We start from the raw sequence: 25,797 nt of genomic DNA, 5'->3' as shown, positions 1-25,797 counted from the left end.
CAGTGCTTCTATGGTTTCCTTTATTTCTTCTTTTGCTTTTTCAAATTCTCTATTTTTGTTGTCTTGGAATTTCTTGAGTGTCTCCTGTACATTTTGGTTGACCATATTCAGTATCATCTCTATAAAATTCTCATTGAGTACCTGTAGTATGTTTTCTTTTAAATTACTCTTGTGGGCTTCATTGAGTTCTTTGGCATAGTTTATCTTCATTTTGTTGGAGTCTGGATCTGAGTATCTGTTTTCTTCATTCCCCTCTGGTTCCTGTACTAATTTTTTGCTGTGGGGAAACTGGTTTCCCTGTTTTTTTTGTTTTCCCGTCATTGTCTTTGGTGTTGTTACTGTCCCTGTACTGTGTGCAATTAAGTATTTTCTAGCTTGTAATAATAACAATGGTGATATTTAGAATGGAAGGGTGAGAGGAGATGGAAAGCAAAGAAGTTTAAAAAAGGGAAAAACAAATAAACAGACAAGTAGGAAAAAATAAAACAAAGAATCAACCAAAAAAGTTTCAAAGATATAAACAGGGAGCGTTACTGTACTAATCGACTACTGTCCTCGTCTTCCCAAGCCGTCTGGGCACGGGCGACTGGCAGCCCGGGGGCCCTCCTGGTTTCTCCGTTTAACGTGAAGTGGAGGTTCTCTGTGCTGGCTGGAGGTGTGGAGGGGTCAAAGTTTTTCTTCTTCTCAGTGGTTTTACCTGCAAGTTGCGTCTCCAGTGTCTCTCCAAGATTTTACTATAGGAGGCATGCTTTCTGCTTCCTCCCTCTAGCCGCCATCTTCTAATTCCTTATTTAGATAAATTCTAACTTTTGTTCTTCTAAACAAGGCTGTAATGAACAATGGCTAGTTCCTGATTATGTCTTTGAAATACATTACCATAATTTCTAGAAGTGAAAGTATTAGATCATGAGCATTTTGAAGGCTTTGCTACTGGGGTGTGGAGTGGTAACCCTTCATTCTGACTGCTCCTCCCTCTTTCCTTCCTTCATTCCTTTTTCTTTTTCTTTCTCCATCTCTACCCCTCTTTTTTTTCCCATAGCAACTCAGCTGGGTCTCTAAAACATGAGTTGTGTTTAAGAAATTGTGTTTCCCCAGGTGTTTATGCCATAAAGTGATACTAGGCTGTTGGGGGAGAGGGGTGGGCATTACTGACAAAGCAAGGATAACCACAATAATGTAAGTACTCTTGAGGTAACTAGTACCTATTCTCTCACAGCCTCCTGCCTGCCTTACGTTCCAGAAAAAGGAACCGTTGGTGCCAGTGGAGACCTTGCACCTCTCTCTCATCTTGCTCTTGGGCTAATTGGAGAAGGGAAGATGTGGTCTCCAAAGAGTGGATGGGCTGATGCTAAATATGTAAGACTTCTATAACAACTTCCATTGACAGTGATTTCCCTAGGCTGGACCCTGGGGATTCTTGCATACTTTATGTCACTGGATGTTTACAACAGCCCAGTGAGGGAGCCACTGCTATCCTTATGTGACAGATGAGACAACCAAACTTGGAAGTCAAACTAGGCAAGGTCATTACCTTCCATACTTGAATGTCAACCTCCAGGGTTTGGGGATCGCCATGGTGGAAAGGTATAGCTATTAGTGTTAATCTATAGAATTTATTCTGGAAATAAATTTATTTTATTCTCAGAATGTATTTTTTATCCACAAAACTGCCAGTGACCATGTGGAAGGCCACTCTCTGTCCTATATCCTCCAGTAAGGACATGCCCCTTCTTCATGCAGCCTATATGATTATTTTTCCTTTGCACCCTTCTTCCACAAGATTACTCTTTGTAATCTTATAATCTACAACATAAGATTGCTCTACCTGCCCCTGAGCTTGTCTGTCTCCATATTTCCTGCCCTCAGCCCAAGCCCAATATCCCAAGTAGAATCTGGCAGGTGATAGGTACTTAAGTCTTCTTGTGAAATGGACAAAGATAAGTGGTACTGGCTCTGCCTTCCTCCTCCTTTAACTCCCTTTCCCTCTTCACTAAAGGAGCCCTAACTTGGTGACTCCTTCCTTTTATTTCAGGGGAAGACTATTCTTCCTCTTTCCTCTCAGCATTCTGTCTCCACCCAGTAGAGGGGATTCCTTTTCGTTGCAGTACACACACTTGTCACCCAAGCGCTGCTCTGAGATTCTGCCAAGGATAGAGAAAGCAGAAGGGAGGATGGAGGACTTTTTAGGTCAACTCTAGAGGCAGAAGCATATAGACAGACAGCCAAGAGCACAGCCTTAGCCCAGTGCATGTACGGCAGGAACCAGCAATAAAAAAGGTATGACAGACACCGGAAAGAAAAAAATGTGAGTCACAAAGGAGGAAACTGAATCCAAAGGATGTAGAAACTAAAATTGATCCTGTAGACAATAGAGCCCAGGTTTAAGTCCAAAAGTTACTTGAAAAATAAGTCTGCTTTCAGACAGAAGAGAACTAGAGACCAGACTAAAGAACATGATCAGAATCAATTCATGTGGATCTAATCTTTTATAAGCTGGACCTTTGGCCCTAAAAATCTTTTACTGGATTCCATATGAAATCAGAAACAGGCTAGTACTTTATTTGATACCACTTTCATGCTTTTAATCATTCCACAGGTCCTGGAAGCCCACGGGTTGAAACCAGTTGTTTTGAAACCAAAAGAGGTAATGAGATACAAGGAAAAATTGTTCATATCACGAAGTCTTTATGCATGGACTGTTTTCGGTCTTCATATCACTCTCACTGGTTCATTAAGACATATGTAACTTATGTGTTTGCTGAAAGTTGCTCACTGAAGAAAGGGTCTGTCCACGAGCAGTTCAAAGAGTCTTTACACTACAAATGCTTAAGGGTTCTTTTAGGAACTTAAACTTCAAATCCAGTTCTCTAAGTTTTCCTATGAGATATTCTCAGTCAAGGTCTCTTAAGATGTTCTAAGCCAAAAGGCTTGGACCACAATTATTTGAGGATACCTTGTCTACAATGGTGAAAAATTAAAGAAGAAACGAAGCATAATAAAGAAGTAAAGATTGCTTGTGCAATCTATACACCAGAGCTACATGACTGCCTTGAGAATGGGGGCAGTCAACAGGTATTCAGCTTGCCAGATTTGTACTAGCAAATTCACCTATGATGCAATTATTATTAGTAGCAGTAGTTTGCAGTACTGGGGTTTGAACTCAGAGCCTCATGCTTGCTAGGCAGATGCTCTACCATTTGAGCCACTCTGCCATCCCCTTAGGATGGCAATTATTTGTCAAGTGCTTTAAATAAGCATGACAGCCCACACTTTAGAAAACTTGTATGCAAATAGTTCAGCTGACGCTAATTTTTCTTTTACAGAAGCAAAAGATATGAAGCCCACTTGGCTATACGTTTGTTATAATAAATACGGTGGGAAACTTTTCTCTCCCTTCCCAAAGGGCCTGGCGCTCATCAATGGGACACAGATGATCACCTCCCTAGGCTGTGAAGCTGTGGAGAGAGCCAGTGCTATTGCCCGGCAGGCTGACATCGTGGCAGCTCTGACGCTTGAGGTGCTGAAGGGCACCACCAAAGCTTTCGATACCGGTCAGCATGATTCTTCCTTTCGGTTGATTATTTAGCCAGAGCTAGTGGGGCAAGTTGGTTGAGGTCTTTAGGTACAGAAGTGGGGAGGGGGGCGGTGAGTGGTAGAGAACAAAGAGTAAATCCAGATGGCAGTAGTTTCCCAGTACTGCTACCACTTCATCAAAGTTCTGCCACACTTGATCCTTGCAACAAACACATTTTACAGACAGACACTGACCTCGAGAGTTAAGTGACCTGCTCCAGGTCACTCAGTGGTCTGGATCACCCAAAATATCTGTCAAATTAGGTGTTGTTTTAGGAGTCTGTTTGCAGCACTTTAAAACTAGACTAGGATTAGGATTGTTCTAGTTAGAAAATTAGGAGAGAAAAGCTATAGAAGTTTATCTAAAAGTAGTGAATTTCAAAGATTCCCTACTATATTAACAAAGAGGGCAGAAAGCTTTCCAAAAATGACTGAGTTAAATGAGGCCACTATTCCAGCTCCCTGTGATCATCAGGGAGTTCATTTAAAGGTAGCCTAGTATCTTAAGTTCAAGTCCTAGTGTGCCAGACACATGGTTTGCCTTTGGAATTAAGCTTCAATTGTGAGTGGTGGCTAAGGGCCCCTGGGACTGTTGAGGCCCATGCTAGCACCTGAATGCTCCTGCTCTCTCAAACGTAAACCTTTTTGTCTGCCTCAATTCTAGACATACACACTGTTCGCCCTCATCGTGGACAAATTGAAGTTGCTTTTAGGTTTCAGTCACTCTTGGACTCAGATCACCATCCGTCAGAAATTGCAGGTGTGGGCATGTTTATATAAATGAGTTTGTTTGATTCTTTGTTCTGTGAGGAGATCAGTAATTTGTTCCTTCTCCCACCTCCTCCACAGAAAGTCACAGGTTCTGCGACCGTGTGCAGGATGCATACACCTTGCGCTGCTGTCCACAGGTAAAAACAGAAAACCAGCAAAAGTTCTTTTCTTTTCCCAAGTTTCAGGGAGAAAAATAGAAAAAGAGGAAAGTGTTAGAAAATTATGATGTGACCAAGCATAATTCAAATTTATTTACTGCCTTTATTAAAATTATGTACATTTTATCTCCATTTCTCCAATTATTATAAACTTTTATTTTATTCTATGTGCTAAATTATTTGGGGTTTGTTGGGTTTTTTGTTTGTTTGTTTTGCAGTACTAGGGTTTGAAATCAGGGACTTGTGTTTGCTAGGCAAGAACCCTACTACTTGAGCCACATCTGTGTCCTATCAGAGCCCAACAGAAAATTTGTTATCCTGATTTAGTGCAACAAATAAATGGAGTTACAAGAGTCTTACTGGTTCTCCCTGTTAGACAAAACTGGAACCAGCAAGTCAAGGATATTCCCAGGGAAGTCTTCTTGTGTCTTTCAAAATTCAGGTGTCTATTCATGAATATACCTTATCTGCATTTTAATAATCAGATATAAATTACTATCGGTCTGGAAAGCTTAACTTTAAATAAAAGTGCAGATGAGCTGGATTGGCATTAGGCATCCTGTATTACATCTAAGTCATTTACTTAACTGATTGAAAGATTAAAAGGTATCTCTAGAAATAAAATGTCAGCTTGTGCCAAGGTCTAGTCTAGAGTATAATACAGAATCCTCCCTAGAGTAAATATCCTCATTTCCTTTTTCTCAACAAGTCCTATTCTAACTAGCTAATTAAACAATAGTTGAATCCCAGCACTTGGATGGAGAGTTCAAGGTCAGCCTGGGTTACATAGTGAGACCCTATCTCAAAAAATCAACCAAACAAACAACAATAGCTCAAAACATATGCCAAATTAATTGTACTGTAAGAATAAATCCTGGCTTAATACCTCCCTGATACAATAAGGATAATAGCCAACTGTATGAGACAGGTACAATTAGCAATGTCTTCCATATTCATTAAATTTTCTTAATTTTCCCAACTATAGGATAGGTAGTTTCTCCCACTTTGCAGTTGGAAACTGGTGAACAGAATTAAGAACTTTACCTAAGATCACACAGCTAGATCTTTATTTCCTTAACTTCTGGGAGAAGCCAGAAGGTAGGCAAGGCTGTAAAGCCCTGTGGCTGTCCCTTGGTAGTGTCTGCCTTACGGTGGGTATCGTCTCATCTTCTTATATTTTGATACCTTTTGTTTGGGTAATAGCTATCATCTGAATGATCTCTGTGAATCATGTTTGAGACTTTCCTGCATTATGTTATTTACTTATCACAAGCTATAAGGTAACATTCGTTGTCTGCTTCTAAGTCCATTTCTTTTTCTACTCTAAACATTAAGTGACTTGGCCATGACCTACCACTACCATAAGTGAAGCACCCTGTGTCTAGAGATGACATCCTTTCTCCTATACAATGCTGTTTTGTAAACCAATCTAATGTAAATCCATATTGCAATGAATTTATTCTAATTTGTTTCAATAAGAACCCAAATCTATCAAAGTTGTTTTTGTATTCTAAGCACCAAGTATATTTTTCATGGTTATAACTGCAAGGAAGTTTCTGGATGAAAACTGAAGATGCTATCTTATAAGGATATTGGCATCCTTACTAGACTCTATTAGTCATGTATCTTATTTTGACTGTGTTTTAGGTCCACGGTGTGGTGAATGACACAATAGCATTTGTAAAGAACATCATTACCACAGAATTGAACAGTGCAACAGACAATCCTGTATCTTTTGAATCTACTAATTTGCAATAACAGAACTCCAGCTGGTAATTTTAGGCTCTGCCTAACAATCCTCTGTTTGAGCATTTCAGCTCTGTTACTCCATTCCATAGATAAATAAACAGTCCCTGAAGCTCAGAAGTTAGTGGATTTCTCCATGCCAAAATGGTAAGTGGCAGAATCAGGCCTGTGAATCAGCTGTCAGGTTCTGAATTTAACATGTGGTGCTTGAGAGATTAAAGAAGGCATGTCCAGCACTGGCTGAGCTGTTTCATGACTACATTGGTCCTAAAACCCACCACTGAAGTTGGTGGTGGAGGGATGAAGACCCATGTCACAAACATAATTGCACAGAGACTGGTAGATTGGCCTTCATTTGTGCAGCCTCACTGGTTCTGGAGGGAGGGAGAAAGCATTAAACAGAAGACTTACCAAAGCATTATCAGAAAGTTATGGTTTCCCCATCCCCAGTTTTATTTCTGATGTGGACTTTCCTGAAGTCAGTGCTTCCATATTTGTGCAAAGAATAAGAATGATTCCATTTCTCGAGGAGGGAACTCTTTTTTCCTTAATGGGGTGGCTTGTCGCAGAGCCATCTGGTTTTTGCTATGGAATGTTTATGACCACTTTGAGGTGATCAGCCAGGGCTGCAGTCTTCACAGAGACAACACTGTCTTTGAAGACCACCAAGCCCTTTGGGAATCTGTTCTTCCCCCTCTGTCCCTACCTTCATTCTAAGCACTGAAAGAAGTGCTAAGATAGCAGCCCTGGAAGCAGCTCACAGCCTGGATTAGCAGATGACTACCCAGGAGCTATGCCAGCTTTCTCACAACACGTTTTTAGTGTATCTTTTCTGACAACCTATTTTCAGATGTATGTTTTACATTCTCTCAGACTGCTTCATAGCTAATTCAAACCATGCTAAATAATCCTCAGGATTGCAGATCTCCCAACTCACCAATGCCACCCAACTCTCCAAACAGAATAGTGGCTTTCATGAGGTAGTCTTACCTTATGAATCCATTCTTGCACCATAGAACAGACCTTAAATTTAGATCTTAAAGGCCATCTTATATAGTTTATTTAAAAATCACCATTGAATTATTGGATATAGGGGAGGGGAGGTTATTCCCTACTAAATGTTCCTTCTACTATTTACCCCAGCATGAATTTCAGCCAAAACTCCTTTATTATCTCAATGAAAGAGTCTTAATTATGGATAAGTCTTCAATGGACTAACATTTGGGAGTTCTCTTACAATACTGATCTTACCTGAAGAACATGTTTCTCAGTTTTCTATTGCAAGTAGTACACCTATTACATAAAGCTGGGTGTTATAGGAGTTAAAGTCTAATTACTGTAATCCAATAGCCAATAAACAATTAGAGGACAACAGAACATATTTAAGTTCAAAACTGGTACAGAGATCATTTGCTACAGGGATTCTTTTTTGAGAAATCATATTTTTGTTATACCAGGTATACACTGTGACCTTTACAAAAGTGCTTACAATATATCTCAGTTGAATTCACCCCTCCATCATTCTCCTTTATCCCTTCTTCCCCATTCATAGAATAGTTTCAACAGGTTTCATCTTTCCATTTTCATAACATGAGTACATAGTATTCCCACCATATTCACTTTCCTATACCCGTTCCCTAGGTCTTCCCTCCTCCCACTGGTATCAACTCCCCTGACAGAACCTGTTTTGGATTCTGAGGACAGAAAGAAGACCAAGGTGGGTGGGGCAGGTTCATGGAGAAGAACAGGAGTGAGGCCTAATAGGTCCATGGTTACATGCACAGAAAGTCACTCCAAACTTGACTAAGTTAATGTAACATGTGCATCTCAGATGTAGAAACTTTCTCACACACAGTGAATTTCTCAGTTATAATAGGTAGTGAATACAGTTTTCCGTCAGTGTCTGTGGGGGATTCCAGACCCTCCCCTTACAGATTCCCAAATCTTTGTATTTCACGTACTTCATATGAAGCAGCATAGTGTCTACAGATAACTTGTGCATATCCTTCTGTATAGTTTAAATCATTGCAAGACTACTTATGACACCTAACACAACATAAGTGCCATATAAATAGTTGTTACACTCTATTACTTAGGGAATAATAACAAGAAAAAAGTCTATACATGTTCAGTACAGACACAATTTTTTCCTGAATATTTTCAATATCAGATTGGTGAACTCATAGATGCAGAAACTGTGGATATGAAGGGCTGGACTTTAGCCCAGTAGGTGAAAATTATCTTTTAGACCCAGGAAGGAAGATCTGTTACTGCCTTTGCTTGGGTGCCTTCTGGATTAAGTAAAGTGTATCATAGAGATCAGAATGACCTCTGAGAGTGATATTCAATAAGTCTAAAGCTGCCTCCTACTTAAATGGATTTTTGAGAACCTATGGCTGCCATCTGTTGTAGATTGCTGGTACACTACCGTTGAGTATAGAGTTGCAAATGTTCCCAGCACTGATTGTTCTAGACATTTTGGTGGCTATACATCAGCAGAGTCTTCCATTCAACAGGTTTTCCTATGGAGCACAAGCTCACAGTGCCCATTGAAAAAATAGAATTGGCTTTCAAACAGGTCTCCTGGTGGTCTTTATTCTTAATTTCAGTCTAGAAACTTTTTGAATGCAAGTATCAATCACCAGATTAGTACAGTTAAGAGACTTGAGAATCTCTGATCTTAAGAGAAAATACCATTTCATGTTCCATGCTTCTTTGGCTCCTAATTAGGTGTACCTAATTTGTCTTTAATGTTGTTTTTTTTGTTTTGCTTTTGTGCTCTTTTATGTCAACAACTGCTTAAGAAAAGACCCTTCTCTTTCCCTTGATCTCACATTTGTACAAAGACTGCCACTTCAGTGTGAAAAATAAGCAGGTAGGGGCCAGAGTTACTCTGGAAGTGATCAGCAAGTGTTGTTCTCAAGCCTTAACCTGTTTTGAAAGATGGTCTTTGCCAGCAGGGGAGAGACAATTTCTGGAGGAAACTTCCATGGTGAATACCCCGCCAAAGTAAGCTTTAAAAATTGCTCCCAACCCCAAAAGTGTATTCCAGTAGAAGCCAACTGATTGAGGCATCCTTTCAGGCCCTGGACTATTTGGCCATTGGTGTTCATGAGCTTGCTGCGATTAGTGAAAGAAGAATTGAAAGGCTTTGTAATCCCTCCCTCAGTGAGCTGCCTGCCTTCCTGGTGTCAGAAGGTGGTCTGAACTCTGGCTTCATGATAGCCCACTGCACAGCTGCAGCCCTTGGTAAGGACCCTTCCCTGTTCCTATAACAGAAGACTGTCCATCAAAGGGCTTGTCCATTTTACCTGAAAGCATCCAATTTTGCCTTTGAATGAGATCTCACCTTTCACTACTTTTATTTGTACCTTACCTCTCTAGTACTTACTGGAGCAGGTTGACTATTAACACTTTTTAGAAAAAATAAAAACTAAACAATGCAATATTAAAATATAACAATACGATAATGAGGTTGTAAATAGATAAATTGCTCTATGGAAAGCAATTCGACATTACATTTGAACTTCATCTTGAAAGCTTTATTTCCAAATCCAAAAAATAACTAAAGGAAAAAAGGCTGGGGGTGTGGCTCAAATGGTAGAGCACTTGCCTAGCAAGTGTGAGGCCATGAGTTCAAACTTAGATACCATCAAAAAAAAAAAAAAAAAGGGCAACATGCCCTCCAGATATTGTGCTTTAATATAGCTGATTTCTGACTTGAGGTTGCAAGGGACTGATAAGTAATACATCAGAACAGTGCCTGTCACAAAGTGAGTGCTCAGGACCTTGCTTATGTCTGCTCACTTAGTCATGACAACAATATCACGCTATTACTATCGCCATTTCACGGGTAAATACTGGAACACCTGAGAAGAGAAGTGACTTGCCCACCATTGCACTGACATCTGTCAGTCAGATGTAGAGCAGTATTCTAAGCTAGACATTTTGGCTTCCAAATCTGTGTTCTTACTTCAATGAATGAGGATCTCATTCTAATCAATATTGAGTCCTAAAATTGAGTTGCCAAATTTAGCAAACAAAAATGTAGGATGCCCAGTTAGATTTGAATTATTTGGAGCATATTTGTACTAAAAAAGATTACTTTTTTTTTCTATCAGAAATCCAAACTTAACCTGGGGTCCTATATTTAACAATTCCACCTCAAAAGATAGGACATGGTAGTTAATTAAACTCACCAAAGCTGGATCTGAATCCCAGCTCTGCCACTTACTAACAGTGTCATTGTCATGCCAAGTCTGTCCCTCTTTTTTTTGGTGGTACTAGGGCTTGAACTCTGGGCCTCATGCTTGCTAAGCAGGCATTCAACCAGAGCCACTCCGCCATCCCTCTTTTTTGGTTAGTGTATATTAAATGTACAAAGGAAGGGGTTTCATTATGACATTTCTATATCAAATCTCTTAATTCTATAATCCTCAGTTTACCCCTGCTTAAAATGAAGATGATAAATTTGCCTAATGAGGCTGTTTTGAGGATTAAATGAACAGATACATATAAAGCCTAGAACTGTGCTTGGTACACCATGAGCACTAAATGAATATTAGTTACTATTAATAATAACATTCTTAAGCCCTTCCTTATCCAAGCTTCTCACTAAAACCTAACACAAATAACCAACAAGAGCCATTGGATTCACCTTCTTCTCTAACCCAGTATCCTCTGTCCCCCTTACTTGCTTATTAGAACACCCTTTAACACAGAGACTTCTCTCTGTAACACAGTAGTAGAGGGAACAGCAGCTGATTTCAAGATAATATTATGGATATTAGGAAGACTGGTTTGAAAGCATTTAGCTTCCCAAGCTGCCAGTTGAAGTTGTACAGCTTGCTTTCTTAATGAAAATATTATATTTTTATTATTTACTTATTTATTTATCTATATTTTTTGGCCACTTATAAGTTGTCTTTCTGAAAAAGCCTCACCGCAGGGTGCTGGTCAATGTAGGCCCTCAGTTTAGGGTGCCAAAACCTGGAAAGTCCTGGATTAACCAGGATTTCTGGTCACCCTAGTTTAAATCTGGCTCCCTTGCAGGTTAGGATCCCTTATAGCATAGAAAAGAACCAAAGCTGTCCTCAAGGTCACTGGAAGAGGAGAAAAAACTGAATTTGTACTTTTCTGGCTTCTGAACCTGGGGACAAGGAACTTGGGAATCTAGGTCCTTGCTACGTAAAGTATAAAACCCATAGAACTTGGATCAACAATGTGGTGTCATCCGGGAGCCTGTTAGAATGGTAGAATCTCAGGCCCCACCCCAAACTCAGTATCTGCATTATAACAAGATCCCTGGGACATTAGTGTGCACAGTCAGGTTTGAGAGGTCCCAGTGTAGGATTCCCCTTGCATCCCAGAGATATCTCTGGTCATCATCATGTCTTTGCTTAAAACCAGATGACCTCCTTGTGTCATGTTGAACAGCCTGAACTGCTAAATCTTACCCAAGATCTGTAGGTCCAGCCTCAGTCCTGAAATGCCACACCTGAATTCTAATCCAACCTGTCTGCTAATATAATCAAATTGTACCTGATTACCTGAACTTAGCCATGGTGCTCTTTTTCCCCCGCCAAGTCTCCCTGGCATGATAAATGCTCCCAGTGTTCTCAGTTGACCTTGTAACATGAGGGCTTCCAAATCTTCAGCTCCATCTTATCTCACAGCTCACTAGAGCTTTAGAGTCCTTATCACGTGGGAAGAAATCGACTTTCTCCCTTTCCCCAAAGTAACTTTGTACCAGTTGGTGCTTGGACCACAGTCAAGAGCTCCTAAAGAGGCTCTTCCGTGCTGTGGCGCTTTTGGGGAAGCCACTGGCCATGTTGGTAGTTATCCAAGAGCACTTCCTCACTCACATTGGTCTCTTGCAGTTTCTGAGAACAAGGCTCTGTGCCATCCCTCGTCTGTAGACTCTCTCTCCACCAGTGCTGCCACAGAGGACCATGTCTCCATGGGAGGCTGGGCAGCCAGGAAAGCCCTCAGGGTCATCGAGCATGTGGAACAAGGTAAGACTAGCAAATCCGGGATGACAGGCCTCACTGATGCACTACTGTGCTAGTGATTCTCAAAATGGGGTCTCCACTGGCAACATCCTCATCAGCTGGGACCTCATTAAAAATGCAGGTTCTTAGGCCTCCTCCTCTGGTTTTCTGCCGAACCAGAAACTCTAGGGGGACAAGGAAACAAGCTGTGTTTCAAGAGTCTCCTGGAAGATTCCAATGAGGATTAAAAATTAAGAACTACTTAGAAATAACCTGGCTCCTGGGCTGGCTTTTTTTTTTTTTCTTTTAATGACACTGTCAAAGAATAATGAAAAGTAGAGACAAGTGCACCAGGAACCCTCGCACACATCACCGTAGTTCACGTTTACTCCATTGTTTTCAAGTACATTCCCAATATCTTATCATTTTATTCTTTCATACTTCTTAAATATGACTGCTTTCTTGTCTTCCAGGATGCCATCATAGCATCCAACAAAATTTGTATCATCACCAAATATACATTCAAAATTTCCCAGTTATCATATTTCAGTGCTGTCCAAACCAGGACTTGAGAGCCACACTTTTTGGTTTTCATGACTTTAAGCTTCTTTTTCTCTAGAACAGTACTTCATCCTTCTTTTCTTTCCTTCATGCCTTTGACTAGTTGAAAAACCAGGTTAGTTTTTCTGTAGGGAGACTGAGGCTCCATAGTTACCTGTTATTTTCTTTGTGTCACTTTTAATTTGTTCCTTGTCCCAGTTGTTTCCTATGCATTGCACTTGGTCCTAAATACTTGCTAAGATTTAGGTTCAATCTGTTTGACAAAGACACCTCACAGGAAGAGCTGTCTCTGCCTTCTTTATTGAAGGCTTTTGATTGCTTGTTTGTATGTTCTTTTTGTTTTGTTTTGTTTTGTTTTGTTTTTGTTTTTGGTGGTATTGAGGATTGGACTCAGGGCCTTGTGCTTGCCAGATAGTTGTTAAATCACTTGAGCCACTTCCCCAGCCCCCAACCTCTTTTCTTTTTCAGATAGGGTCTCACACGTTTGCCTGGAAATCCTCAAACCATGATCCTTCTACTTCCACCTCCCACATACCTAGAATTATAGGCATGCACCACTACATCCAGCCTTTGTTTTGTTGTTGTTTTTAAGAAAAAAATCACTATCCTTGGAACATTGTCCTCTAAGTTTCTAAGTTTATGCAATAGTGTGTATTGAATGATCTGCTCCAAGTAGATGGGTCCAGTGATTTGTGCAGTCTGAAGTATAAATAGGAGCCATCATCATCCAGCCAGCATTATCCATCATCATCCAGCCAGAATTCCCAAGCCACTCTGTGCAGTGGTTTTTATACACATACAGACAAAAGTGGCATCCAGTCAAGTTATTATATCTATTGAACATGCAAGCTCAGTTATTAGTTCCATAACTAGTTGTCCTTGGGTGGTTACATAGCAACAATATCACTAGCTCTATATCGAGTGTGCCTGCTATTGATCATCTCTTGATAGGCCTGGAATACCTACGACAGAGGCTGGCACAGATTTATCACTCAAATATTTACATGACAATAAAGTTGGCACTATCAGTCCAAATGGTAGATCTGGCTCATCCAGCATTGCTCTCTCTATTTATATCAAGAAAGTGCAATTGGCAACAAACAAAATTGAACCAGCAGCTTATATTACAAGCATGTTTATTACTCAAGTCTGTTTTGATTACAGATGTTTAATAAATATCTGTAAGTCTTGGAATCCAGTGGTGTGAGTTATAAAATATAAGATAAGAACCTGTGTATCACAGCACCTAGTGATTAGTCTTTGTACAGGTAATGAGTATGGGGAAGAGACTAGTTTCACCTGGTTGGGGTGAAAAGGCATCTACTTGCTGAGCACAGTGGATTGAACAGTAAATGAGATGTACCTGGCTTCTGTCCTCCTGGAAACAAGTCTATACAGAGAAGCAGACATTGGACAATTTGGCAATTCTATAGCACTTAACAAAATTCTTACTAAAGAACAGAAGGGAGGAGAATGTAATTGAACCTGATCTAGTCTGGAGGGACCAGAAAAGGCATATCCAGAGGATTATCAAAGATCAAAACCTGAACAACACATATGGCCAACTAGTTGTGTGTGTATATGTGTGTGTGTGTGTGTGTGTGTGCACATGCAGAACAAATTTTACAGGGGAAAGAAAGGAGGGGTGTGCACAAAATACATTGCTTTGGGATGCATTGAGGTGGAGACACAAGACATCCAAGTGCAAGTGCCAAAGCTCAGGCAAGAGCTGGGATTGAGGATGAAAGTCAGCACTCTCTGCATGGAAGTAGTTGAAGGCTGTTGAAGAGAAGAACAGCAGTAGCAGAGCCTTGAGGGACAGTTGCACTGGGGAGGAAGAGGACCTAGAATACAACGGCCAGATATAGCAAGGTGGGAAACCTTTGCAAGAGACCATCCTCAAGGGCTCAGGGTGGCAGAGATCTGGAGGGAAGGAAGGAGATGCAAGGTCAAGGGAAGCAGTCTTTTCTTAGTGACAGGAACACAAGTATAAATTAGCCTTGAACAGAGTTCAAATTTTAAAACTCTGAGAACATATTTGCAATGTAGCTAAGTATAACATATATTTGCAACATCTCTAAGTAGGAATGTTATTTATTTGCTTAGGATAGTTTTCACTTAGTGAATTACACTGTTAAGATGAAAAAAATAATCATTTAAAACTAGAAGGTGTTTCTGTGTTTCTTTAGATATTTTCAGTGTGTTAAAAATATCTTTGAAGTGTATTAGATTATAGGATATCAGCTTATTTCAAAATGAGAGCTATAAAAAAAAGCATCAGCTAAACCCCTTGAATTCATAAAATGAGGTGTGTGGCTTTTTAAGTCTCAGTTGGTAAGTTTAGTAAGTTTAGGGAGAACTGTTAGTTATGGATAGCAAAATGTTGCAGAAGTGTTTCGTGTTTCATGTTTCTCTTGCAAATATTTACTCCCCAGTTTTTCTTTGACTTTGACATCTATCAGATTGCCCTTCTTTTGTGGTAACATCATATCGCTAACATGTATGGAATATTTTCAGCCTTGTAACTCATTAATCTGCAACATAACCCTAGAAAGTGTGTACTTTTGTCCCATTTTGTAGATCAGGAACTCGAAGGAGAGGTTAAGTAATATGTCCAAAGTTAGACAGCTTTAATACCAGTGCTGGTATATAATTCCAGGTGGTTGGTTCAAGTCCATCGTCCTAGCTACTGATACAAATAATGAACTGGCATCCTCGTGCCTCATCAGATCTCCATTTAAAGGATGTTCCATACAGGCTTCTGTGAAAATTGTCCCAGAATGAATTTCTGTAACTCGAGAGTGTGTGATTTGAATCATATCTTTGTAATACTTGTAAAGTTGGAAGTTGAGCAATGAGGTAGTTAATTTGGCAGGTTTTTAGTTTGTTGGCTTTAGATGAAAAAAATCTCTTTCTTACCCATCAACTCCCACTTCTTGGATCAAGATGAATGATAACCGTTTCCTATTTCCAGTTTTATGTACATTTCACATTTTTAGTCTTACATTCCCTTTGATTTGAGATACCTGGTACATGGCCTCTCATCAAAGGTTTGGAGGAGCCAGTAGGTGACCAAGTGGCTGTCTTGGAACTAATTCTATAATGTCTATTTCAAGTCTTCAAATTTAAAGGCTCCCAAGTCCACTAAAACTGAAATTGTACAAGTGCATATCTTGCCAACTTTAAGTTTCTCCATAAAATAATCTGTGTACAGTGTTTCTTAGCTAAAAAAACTCTTATTAAATGTACCATACCTTGCAATACACTTTGTTGAAATCTACATTTCTCTATATTTGATACTAAATTATAAAGAATTTTTATAGAAATACAAGATCAAACAATTCTAGATTGCATTATTTGACAAGAAAATAGTTTGGAAGCTTAAGGTCAATCAGACCATTTAAGGGGTTAACTCAAATTGAGAGTTAAAAACACCGGACTTCTTGTCTTTCCGTATAAGAAGCATGTGAAGAATTCTGGCGAGTACAGAAAGGTCACAGTGGGAGGGGATGAAGAATCCATTGTGGACCCGGAAGAAAGTCACGTGTTCTAGTCCGATGCCTCACTTCATACACACGGAGTTGGAAACTGAGAAGTAAAGCATCTTAGTTAATAGGCTGGACTCCATGTCATGGTTGGGTATTCATTCTGAATTCCTTCTCTACCCACATGACAAAAACCTGGCCTACAAACCTTGGGACATGGCAGATTTGCTGTTGTAGCCTTGGGGACAACTCCCTAGGTAGGTTAGGGAGCCTGACAAATCTATCCAGGTAAATGTCTCAATTTTCCCTTTCTTACCACTAAAGATAGATACAAGGGGGTTGAAAATGATCACTACTATCAAGCTACCTTCATTCTCCCCATAGAAAACCAGTTGTCTGTTGGTTGGCTAGTGACAGCTGTAGCTCCAAGTGATTTTTATTCCTCAAGCATAAAATCAGACTTTCATCAGCATTACCTTGGCATTTTTTGTTTCAGTGCTAGCCATCGAGCTTCTTGCAGCCTGCCAGGGCATAGAGTTTCTACGGCCCCTGAAAACAACCACTCCACTGGAGAAGGTCTATGACCTGGTGCGCTCTGTTGTAAGGTAAAGTCAACAGGTCCCTGGAAGTCACACCATTTCAGAACTGTGAACCTTGGCAGAGCTCAGTGTTCGGCTGATGGGTTGATATGCTTTCTTTGTAGGCCCTGGATAAAAGATCGCTTTATGGCCCCGGACATCGAAGCGGCGCACAGACTGCTCCTTGAGCAGAAGGCAAGCTGGCTACTTGCTTATTTTTTAGTTTTTGATGGTTATGGGAAAGCAAAGTGGAAGTCGGGAGGATAAACATTGTCTTAGTCTATAGTTTCCTGGCTGTTCCATGGAAGTGAACACAAATATACAGAAGCAACTTGCAAGGCCACTAAGAAGCCATTCCATAATCCCTTAGGGCCCCCTGTTACATCCAAGCATTGACTATCCGAGGATTAGAAGCTGAAATGAATTTTAAGTGGAGTTTGGAAACAAGGATTCTTGGGGAGAAATGAGATGAAAAGTTCATAGACCACCCCCCTCTGTCGCTCAAAAGTACTTTCTCCATCTGGTAATGTTACTACAACTACCACCACCAGGTGCACTGCTGCATAGACCTGATGGGTGAGGGGAAGGAAATCCCAGGGTTTTATTCCAAAGGGCTTTGAGCCTACCTAGTGCTTTGCTGTGGCCGTGCCCCATCTGTCTGGGTGATACGAGTTTTGCTTACTTATCCCACTAGTTATAGACCAGATGCCCAGTGTGCGTGAATGTATAATTATATATATAAAATATAAAATTATATGTTATATATAATATATAAAATTATATGTTATATATAATATATAAAATTATATATTATATATAATATAGAAATACATAATATAAAAAGATAAATATATATTAAAGTGCTTTAAACGTTTTGAACAATTTACATCACATTCTCTAGAATCACTTGATTTCCCCCAGAACAGTCACTCTGCTTTGGGGGAACAGTTTTTCCTGGGATCTTCAAAACTGTCTTTTTTTGGGGGGGGGGTACTGAGGGTTGAACTCAGGTCCTTGCACTTGCTAGGCAGGTACTGTACCATTTAAACCAGGCCTCCAGCCTGCACACATCATTTCTAAGTGCATCGTATATCCTTTGAGGGGCAGTCACTTACCTGCTGCCAACTCTGGTGCAGGTAGAAAGATGTGCTAGCTTGTGGAAACATACATTTTCTAAGGTCATAGAGTAGGAAAAGTCTCCTTGGTTGTCTGTGGCAATCAGAGAAAAAGTAGCTACAAACCAAGAGCAGAACCTTAATGGGAAATTGTGTTATGCTTAAAAGAGAATAGGTTGGTGGGTGGAGGAGATTGGAGGCAGCCCTCCTCAAACTTTGGCGTGCATGTGAACCTCCTGTGTATTTGGGAAAATGCAGCTTCGGAGTCAGAGGTCTGGGGTGTAAGGCATAGGGTTGGGGGTGAACTGAGATTCTGACTTGTCCCAGGTGGTACTTGTGGGGTTGGGACACAGGCCACACTTGAGTAGCAAGGGTCAAAGGTAGGGAGCATGGAGATAGAGCCATAGGAAATCCAATAAGCTGCCTTTTAATACTCAAGGCTTATTTCAGAAAACATCCTTGACTCTGTCTCTGTCCACACCAAATTTTCTAGGTTCTGTGCTTGCTTGTTTTTGCTTTGGAAAAGGAAGCAGTTTAAAAACCTTCAAAACTTTAGAATAGTTTTGGACTTTTTTTCTTTTTCTTTTTCTTTTTTTGCAGTACTGGGGATTAAACCCAGGTCTTTAGTTACGTCAAAGTGCTCTACTACTGAGCTAAATCCCCAGTCCTTTTTTTTTTTTAACCCTTTATTATTTTTATTTTGCAATAGGATCTCACTAAGTTGCCCAGGCTTGCCTCAAAGTTGTAGTAATCCTCTTCCTCAGACCCCCAATATCTGGGATGACATGCATGTGCCACCACCCAGATTAAATATGATTGTTCTTTCTTTTTTCTTTTTTCTTTTTTTTTGCCTTTCACATACTAGGCAAGTCCTCTACATGGACTTTGTATTTTCAAAGTCTTTAATGCATCCAGCAGTTAATTGACACAGATCACATGTCAAATAACTTAAAAACAAGCAAACAGCCACTATGTGTTTAATCAGTAGAGAGGATGTTTTGACTTGGGGTGAAGTCGATGTTTAATAGTACATGGAAACAATGCTGTCGCTATTTCAACTCTGTCCTTGCTTCTCAGGTTTGGGAAGTAGCTGTACCATACATTGAAAAATACAGGATAGAGCATATTCCAGAATCAAGACCTGTTTCTCCAACAGCCTTTTCACTAGAATCTCTACGCAAGAATTCTATCAAAATCCCAGAGTCTGAAGATCTTTAATGGGCTTTGTCATGGATTAGCAGATCAAATGTCATTAAGCTGAAGGAGAGCCCTGGGGACCATCCACTATGCAATACAGCTCCTCTAAAATTTACTTTGGTTAGGCTGGAAGTACCGGGTTCTTATTGCCCTGGTCTGAGATGTACAGGTGTCATTGGGTTATAGGACTATTCTTTCTTTCTTACCATTATCAACAGACCACTTACTCTTATAAATAGCCTTGCTTGCATAGGTCTGTTTTTCACTCTTAGCATTAGTCAACTTCAATTTGGAAACAGACTAATAGCATTCTTCTTTTAAAAAAAAATTGGATTTTGTGAACCTTATTTTTTGTTAATTTGTTTTGACAAGTTCTCCACTTATTGACTTTCTTTGGCTGGTTGTACTATGTCATGATATGACAACTATTCCTATATATGCCTTCATAAATGACCATTTTAAGTCATAATTTGTCCTTAAGCCACTCTTTCTTCTAATTGAATCATAGTAAAGAATAGTGAGTAGGCCTTAAGCTATTAAATACAGAAGTATATAACACCCAACAGAAGTTTTCTATGGAAAGGAGTTAGAGGATGAACATGAAGAATATTTGGGTAGTCCTTGTTGAATTGTGTCTTTCATATTTATTAATCTCACTACATATATCTCCTCCATGCTTAATGACATGCTCAAGTTGGAGCTGGAAGTTAGTATTATCACTTCTGTGTGTTAGTTATCTAGTCACAGGTTTATAGTGACAGTACTCAGCAGCCGCCTCATTGCACAGGTGAGGAATCTGTGGGTGATTACCATTATCCTCCCCGTAACGGTAATCATTAAAATGAGCCCTACTGACACAGGTCAGCTGTGGCCCGAGGATGGCTTACCCCATTTGTGTTTTTCCCCTAAGAAGATAAAGGACCTTATGTGCAGATTTGAGTGTAGTTGTTCAGGAGAAGAATGGGTCAGCTGACCTTTTGGCTTCTCAAGGCTAAAACCTGTGACTCTGCACCCATCTGTATGAACGTGTGCAAAGCATTTCACATGCAGGAGTCTGAAACCAGGGCTCTAAAGACAGCAGGCACACTTGCCAGCTTGCCTAGCTGAGCACAGCCTGCAATGGGCAGAACAGTAGATTTCACAATGGGATCTTCACCCTTTAGAGTGTACCGTGTCCACAGGAAAGGTGGGAACTCAAGTGAAAACCGCTGGGGACAGCAAATCAAGGAGCGAAAATGCGCTGAAAATCTTGTTTACCTAAAGGTTGTTCTTGGTGCTACTCTTTGCTAAGCATGAACACACAAGTGAAGCTTGTTCATTCTCTCACCCAAGTTGCAGTTGGACTACTGAGCCCCAGCAAGTGGTTACTCCTCATTCCAGCTTGGGAAATGCTGAATTCCCGCCCACTTGTAGTCCTCGGGGGCATAATGACACTTTGTTAAGTTTCTATATAGCTCTGTTAGGAACTCAAGTCACCCATCTTCAAGAGAATTTCAAGGTAAATACAGGATAAATTGTATCAATGGTCTTATTACGCTATTCTTGGGGGCTTTTTTGAGAGGGAATACTGGGGATTGAACCCAGGGTTTGTGCCTGCTGAACATATGCTCTATCCCTGAGCTACACCCCCAAGTCCCTGTTAGATTTCTTTTCTTAATAAAGTTTTAGAGTTTTTGTTTGTTTGTTTTTTTGAGACAGAGTCTTACTTTCCAGCCCAGACTTGCCTTGAACTCAAGATCCTCCTGCCTTTGCCTCCTGAGTGCTGGGATTACAGAAATGCACCACCACACCTAACTTAAGCAAAGTTTAGTCACTATTGAGAGAAAGCCTATTCTAAAGTGTAACTGATCAAGTTTGTGAACGATTCAGTCACCAACTGATACCATATTTTAGAAAATGTGATGGACCTTGTGCACTGTCTTGCTCTTTCCCCTCGAGTAGGAGCAAAAGAGTTGCTGGTATCAGGATCCCTTACCCTGGAGAGCTATTATGGGCAGCTGGGAGGGGGAACCCCAAGTGCAATTGCTCGTCAAGCTTTTTCTGTCACATGCGCTAATGTCCTAGTGGCCAAAGCAAGCCACATGCCAAGCCCAGAGTCAATTTGGGAGAATGGTAGTCAAGGGCATGGAGGTGTGATTTGTCATAATTCATGGCCGTTACCCAACAATCGGCCACATATATCAAGTCAATAGATAAATATTCAAAAAGAGCTAGTTTTCATACTACTTTAAACTCGTGTCTTATTTCTGGGTCTGATCACTGTACTAATGTCTTCTCAAGATAGTCTGGTCATTTTGGTCACTGTATCAATATCTTTATTAGACATTATACTATCATCACTATGATCATTTTGCCTTTTTGGTTACTTTTGTTAAAGATACTAATTTATTAAATGCAAACATTGAATCCCCTCGTCCCTGCTCCCCCCCCAAAAAAAGAAAAGTTGAAGAATGTTCAGTCATCTCCCAGGATAGGCTCGATTAGTCTAAAGATGGTCCTGTCCCTTTTGCTCCCTGGGACTGCAGTTTGGCCCAATGAGACAGAGAAGGGATTCATTGGAGGCGCCTGAGAAAGTGTGTTCTCTCCTGAGAAGCACAGAAAACCATCTGTCTCCCCAACCGCTGGACCTAAATGAGAAGACAGAGAGCTCTGCCTGTTGACAGTGAGTCAGACCCAGGGCATCACTGCTTGGCAGAGCAGAAGAGGGCAGGAACCTGGCTCTTCCTCATCAATGAGCTCCTGAATAAACCAATCTGGAAGCCTGTTCTGCCTCTGGATTTTCAAGTGGTGAGCCAAGATGCCAATTTGAGTCAGGTTTTTGATGTCTGGCTGCTATTAGCATCCTACCTACAACAGCCTCTGTGTGAGAGGCTGTACCAGGGGTTTATCAATGATCCCATGCACTCCTGTGTTCAAGAACTTCCCATGTACTTGGGGGCAAACTAAGGCAATTGTTGGGCCACATGTGTATCCTAGAGGAAGGCAGAACAAATGCAGTGCTAGGTCATTGGGGAGGCCTTGAAAGAACCGACTGAGCTGGGCTTTGCAGGATGGGAGTCAGAGAGAAAGGAGAATTGCAAGCTAAATGTCAATGTCAGAGGATATTTGTGTCTAAAACCATTTCTGTGTTTGGTCAATTTCTATTATTAAATAAATGGTAACCACGATGACATTGGTCCTTGCCCTCACAGTTTATAGCCTAAGCAGTGGACCAGATGAGAAAACAAACAATAGCAGTGGGTGGAAATACTAAGGCAAAGCAGGTAAGTCGTCAGGAACCAGATCATAGAAGTGCAAAACACATGCTAAAGGGCCAGTGAGGGACAAAAAACCCTACACCTTGACCTGGAGGGACAAGATCACTGTGGCTCAAGAGTAGTTTCCACCATCTGGGTATCAGGTACATCAGGACCACAATTGTGTCCATAGCAACGCTTGGAAAATGTGTGGTTTTATATTTTGGAATAACTTTCTATCAGAAAAAGATCTCTCCAATAGGTAGGCGTTGGGTTTTCTCCTTCAACTGCTTACTATTACAAAGACCAAGAGGCTCACACTTGCGGCAAGGGGTGGAAATCTAGCAAAACTAATTTAAATAATGAAATTAGTGTGTTTGATTACAGTGTTATTCTTTTAAGAGCTCAAGCTCTTAATACCATCTGACAAGGACTACTCTTTAATGTCTACCTTACTGCCCTAATTGGATTGTGAATGCCCTGTAAGCAATGTGCAGCTTAGTACTGGAATTTCAGAGCTGAAAGGACTCCAACCTCCATATTTTCCAGTAGATAAAAGTTCAGATGAAATCCACACATTTCTTTAGCATATGATATTAGCTTGCCTGCCTCTCTAATTAATGCGTCCTCATCTCAGTATGACACTGCTCCAAAAGGATGAAAATTGGTTCTTGGTAGGCAAAAACAATTTACATGCTGTAATGGTTTGTGGTCCTTCCAAGCTTGACCCTACCTGACAAAATCTTCTTTCTTAGGAGGAAGGAAGATTTCTCCTGTGGTAGCCGCTGATTTTTAAAGGTTGAGAAAAGAAATGATCTTGTTCAGTGGGGCACACAGAAGGGATTTTCACATCTTCCTGAGCCATTGTTTTCCTCCTGGACTTCTAGTGCCTCCTACTTTCCCCACCAAATGACCTGGTTAGCTCTGTAGGCGTCTTGCCAGAGTCCATTCATATAGTAAGTATTTAAGGGCCTACTATGCACACTGAAGCCAGATCCATCCTTCAGCAACACTCTCGTCCTGGTCCTGTCTTTTCAGTGGCTTCCCCTGGCCTTAAGAATGAAGTTCAAACTGGTGAGCATGATGTTGGAAACCCTGTGACACCTGAACTGACTGAGTTTTATAGTCTCAGCGTCCTCTACTCTAGGGGGCTCATCCTGTACCTGTGAAGTCTTCATGACATGAGGTTCCTTTGTCAAAAGACCTCCCAGCCTCCAGAGCTGAGAATGGCAACCCCTTTCTACCTCCACTATACAATTGTTTCTCTCTTTTTGTGTGGTACTGGATTTGAACTCAGGGTCTTGCACTTGTTAGGCATGCATTCTACCACTTGAGCCACACCCCCAACCCTTTTATTGTTTTAGTTGTTTTTTAGATAGGATCTCAAACATTTTGCCCAGGGTCAGCCTCAGACCGAAATCCTCCTACCTATGTCTCCCCTCCTGTGTAGCTGGTATTACAGGCATGCACCCACCACTCCTGGCTTGTTGGCTGAGATGGGGGTGTCTCAACATTTTGCTCAGACTGGCCTCCAACCATGAGCCTCACAATCTCCATCTCCTGAGTAACTGGGATTATAGACATGCACTACCAAGCCCAGCTGACAATTGTTTCTTTATGTCATTTTACTCTTAGGTTTTACTCTCCCATGTGCATCATCCTCTGGCCTTATATCAAGAAATTCATATGCTTTTTCCACTCCAGAGTAAATATTTGGCCTGCTTAGCAATGTTGTTTTGCTTTGCTTTGCATTTTGTTTTATTTGTTTTGTTTGAGTGGGTCTCGCTATATATCCCAGGCTGTTCTCTTTCAGTCATTCATTAATCCTGATGATCTGCTATGAACCAGCCACCACACTTCATTCTGGGGATTCGACAAGGGCTCTGCTCCCTACTACCTCATAATTAAATGGGAAAGAGGATCAAATTGTGATGCTGTAAAGGCTCTCGTAGAGGTGTGGGAACACAGGGAGGGGCAACCAGCCCCATTTGCCCACACAGGGAACAGAGGAAAAATACGGTAATTAACCCTTATCCGTGGTTTCACTTTTCATGGTTTCAGTTGCCTGTGTTCAACCATGGTCCAGAATTTTTAAATAGAAAATTTTGGAAATAAACAATTTCTAAGTTTTAAATTGTGAGCCATTCTAAAGAGTATAATGAAATCTCAAGGGTTTCGCTCTGCCCCAGCTGGAACATGAATCGCTGTTTGCCCAGCATCTCCACACTGAATACGCTACCACTCATTAGTATCTAGGGAGTCATCTTGATTATCAGACCAACTGCCAAGGTACCACTGAGTTTGTGTTCAAGGAACCCCTATTTTACCTCCTAATGGCCCCAAAGTGCCAATGTAGTAAGTTGGCAACTCAGATGTGCCAAAGAGAAGCCACAAAGCACGTCCTTTATGTAAAAAAGGTGAGCTATAGTAAGATATTTCTAGAGAAATATCTTATTACAGTGCGTTGCTCATTTTTCTGTTTTGCAATCGGTTATTGTTGGTAATCTCTCAGTCTACCTGCCTTATAAATTAAGCTTGTTCCAGGTATATATGTATTGGGAAAAAAATAGTACTTGTAGCTACAGGGCTTTGGCACCATTGGTGGTTTCAGGCATCCACTGGGGGGTCTTGGACCATATTCTCTGTGGACAATGGCTACGGCACCCCCGGAAGAGGGAACAGAGCTGCCAGGCCCAGGGCAACTGACTCAAATGATGTTGGAGGAAGGATGAGGGTTCTGTGAGTAAGCCTAGACCCCAGTCTTGTCACGAGCATGTGAGCCACCTGCAGGCTTGCAACTACGCATTCTGATTCAGCAGGTCTAGAGGGAGGTCAAGGTTCTATACCTCTAGCAAGCTCCCAAGAGTTGCAAAGGCTAACTGCACACTGGCCGGGGAGGACTAGGTGGTTCAGACAGTACCTCTTCTGCTTTCATTCAAAAAGACATGAACGCTATGTGTTCATGAAGACTTCCTAGAAGGCATTCTCACTCATCAGTGTTTAGGATACAGTCCTGGGTGGCGTGGGTCCCAGGGCAGACTTAATATTGAATTTGGGGCTTTGTGTTCATCTTCTGCCTTCACATCAACCATGCTCCCCTCACAGTCCCCTGAGACTCCCTCACCAATCGCATGATTGCAGACCCCATGATTTGGATGGGGCTTCTTCCCCATGGGTGTGTGTTGGAAGGTTGGTCCTCAAGATGGTGATGTCAGGAAGTGGGACTCCTCTGGGAGCTGGAGTCTAGTGGGAGGTCTGTAGATCAACCAGCAGGCAGTGTCCTCAAAAGGGATTAAGGCTTTTTTCCTGGGACTGGGCTAGTTCTTGCAAGATCATTGTTACAAAAGCCTGAACCTGGCCCCACCCAGTCTCTCTCAGGCTTCATGT

At 41.0% G+C, this 25,797-nt stretch overlaps 1 protein-coding gene across 2 annotated transcripts in view; it reads left to right on the top strand.

Moving 5' to 3' along the window:
• The window catches only part of Hal (histidine ammonia-lyase), a 31,341-nt gene extending 10,493 nt beyond the window's left edge, over positions 1–20,848 (top strand). For both annotated transcript variants that reach the window (XM_074084163.1, XM_020186703.2), the window contains 12 exons: positions 1,217–1,356; positions 2,597–2,644; positions 3,404–3,551; positions 4,238–4,333; positions 4,423–4,481; positions 6,150–6,230; positions 9,192–9,257; positions 9,332–9,497; positions 12,128–12,262; positions 16,781–16,889; positions 16,988–17,057; positions 19,055–20,848. In XM_074084163.1, coding sequence (XP_073940264.1) covers positions 1,217–1,356; positions 2,597–2,644; positions 3,404–3,551; positions 4,238–4,333; positions 4,423–4,481; positions 6,150–6,230; positions 9,192–9,257; positions 9,332–9,497; positions 12,128–12,262; positions 16,781–16,889; positions 16,988–17,057; positions 19,055–19,195 — 1,259 coding nt within the window. In that variant the 3' untranslated portion in view covers positions 19,196–20,848. The remainder of the gene's footprint in view (positions 1–1,216; positions 1,357–2,596; positions 2,645–3,403; positions 3,552–4,237; positions 4,334–4,422; positions 4,482–6,149; positions 6,231–9,191; positions 9,258–9,331; positions 9,498–12,127; positions 12,263–16,780; positions 16,890–16,987; positions 17,058–19,054) is intronic.
• The last annotated feature ends 4,949 nt before the right edge of the window (positions 20,849–25,797 follow it).

This window comes from Castor canadensis, chromosome 8, assembly GCF_047511655.1.
Source record: "Castor canadensis chromosome 8, mCasCan1.hap1v2, whole genome shotgun sequence".
Classification (NCBI taxonomy): domain Eukaryota; kingdom Metazoa; phylum Chordata; class Mammalia; order Rodentia; family Castoridae; genus Castor; species Castor canadensis.
The sequence above is the reverse complement of the archived record's forward strand: the minus strand, read 5'-3'. Positions and strand labels throughout refer to the sequence as shown.